The sequence below is a fragment of the Centruroides sculpturatus genome, unplaced genomic scaffold (genome assembly GCF_000671375.1).
Source record: "Centruroides sculpturatus isolate CEXI.00-Female unplaced genomic scaffold, Cexi_2.0 scaffold1019, whole genome shotgun sequence".
NCBI lineage: Eukaryota > Metazoa > Arthropoda > Arachnida > Scorpiones > Buthidae > Centruroides > Centruroides sculpturatus.
In genome coordinates, this window is record NW_019385301.1 from 152045 (window position 1) to 154149 (window position 2105).

At 25.2% G+C, this 2105-nt stretch overlaps 1 protein-coding gene across 1 annotated transcript in view; it reads left to right on the top strand.

The window, feature by feature from the left end:
* The window catches only part of LOC111637372, a 105866-nt gene extending 104360 nt beyond the window's left edge, over positions 1-1506 (top strand). Inside the window, exon 14 of the mRNA XM_023382843.1 lies at positions 1259-1506. Within this exon, the coding sequence (XP_023238611.1) occupies positions 1259-1317 (59 nt within the window). The 3' untranslated portion in view covers positions 1318-1506. The remainder of the gene's footprint in view (positions 1-1258) is intronic.
* The last annotated feature ends 599 nt before the right edge of the window (positions 1507-2105 follow it).

Genomic DNA, 2105 nt, shown 5'->3' on the forward strand with positions numbered 1-2105 from the left:
ATTCTGACTTCTTCTCAGATATGCAATTTGGTAACTAATTATAAAATAAGTCGTTTTGATCTAGTTCATGGTTTGGCGAAGATTTTATATATCTTTAAAAAAAGAAAAAAAATAAAACAGTGCATTAAAAATTTTTGAAAAAATATAAGTAAAGCATTTTAGAATATTATAATTTTAAAACAAGTTTTTGATTTCTTCATAAACTATTAAATTATTAAATTGTTAATGATTCAATTGCGATTGAAGAAATTCTGTATTATGTTCATAGGTCGTTATATTTCTCCCGAGAAATTATTATTGTCACCGCATTGTGTACTAGTCTTTTATCATTGAGTTTATCTTAGGATGGTAAGCTCTAGTTCAAGTGAACTTTCCTCGCCGTATTCAGAAATAATTAATAAGCCCATATTGTAGTAACAAAACTGAATCTGTGCTAATCCATTTGTTTACATCTTGTCCTAGTTTATATAACTTAAAGTAACATTTACGGGATGAAAGTATCACCAGAGAATTTTTAATATATGATTTATTTAAAACAGTGATATTTTGTTCTATGTATGTATGTTTCTAATCCGACATTAAGTTCGGTAGACTATTATTACAGCTTTCAGGTTAGACACTTCTTTTATTGTTTTCACATATGCATTTCGGACTTATATAAATGTTAAGTCCCTCTTCAGTGCAATACTACAAATTATTAAAAAACACAATTTTGTCATGTTTGTCAATTGTGTTTTTTAATAATTTGCAGTATTGCACTGAAGAGGGACTTAAAATTTATATAAGTCCGAAATGCATATGTGGAAACAATAAGTGTCTAACCTGAAAGCTGTAATGATAGTCTACCGAAGTTAATGTCGGATTAAAGAGATATACATACATAGATCATAATAACAGCTACCAAAAGTGATATTTAGAAGTGATATTTTGAATATAGTGTTTTTTCACTCCTTATAACATTTATGTTAAATAATAATGATTATGTTGTAATATGCATTTTAATATTGTAATTTTTCCCCTTGTAAGAAGCTCACGCTTGAATCCACAAAACAGTAATAAATAAATGTCCCAACTTTGTAGTTTATGTTCAAAATAAAATATCAGTGGAGATGTGTTTTTGTACAAATATCAATGAAGTCTTTTTGTATATTAAATGTTTGAATTGTCCGTTTGTGAAATCACCAGAAGTAATGTCCTGCACATACCAACGTATTCATAACAAGTTTAATCATCGAATTTGTATTCCAAATATTTACAGGTTTGCACACTCATTGCAAAGCTAGGCAAGAAGGAAGCGATCGATTATTATCAGGTTAGAATTTCACTTAAATGGAAGAAAGACAAGAGAATTTGAAATTTTAAGATTAAAGATATTGTAGAAAAAGAAATTAATAAAAAAAAATTGTAGATAAATTTATGTATATTAGCCATATCAATTGTTTGTAGATAATTTAAAATAAATTAATTTAAGCAAAATATTTCGAATTAAATTAGTCTGTGTTATATTATAGATACTTATTTTTTTAATTTAATATAATATTTTTTTCAATTAAAGAGTTCGAATAAATATAGTCTACTTGCAGAATCGTGAATGTAAATAAATTTTTCAAGAATCTTCTCAGAATCGTGTGTTATAATAAATATTTTCGAAAATTTACATAACTTCTGCATAAAAATAAAATGTATTTTCAAAAATGCATAAATTTTGTTTACAACCTTGTAGAAGCTTTTTTATAATTTTTTAAAAGTTCCTTTTAACCCATATTTAAAACATTTTTTTTCCCTCACATTAATTGAAACTGACTTCAAAGTGTTGTCGAGGTAAGAGTTAATATATATTTGCTTTCTATGTGTAACCTCATCTTTACAGCGTAACTTGATATTTTTAGATACTTTAATATATGTATATACATATAATAATATTTTTTAAATTTATCAAAAATATCAATTACATAACATTAATATTGATTTTAANTAATTAATTAAAATTATATTTACAGCATAATTAAAAGTTTAATGCTCTTTAAGAATCTTAGAATTCCTAAGGACATAGGAATGTAATATGTAATAATATCTGTTATCAACAGCGACAGTTCCTTTGAATC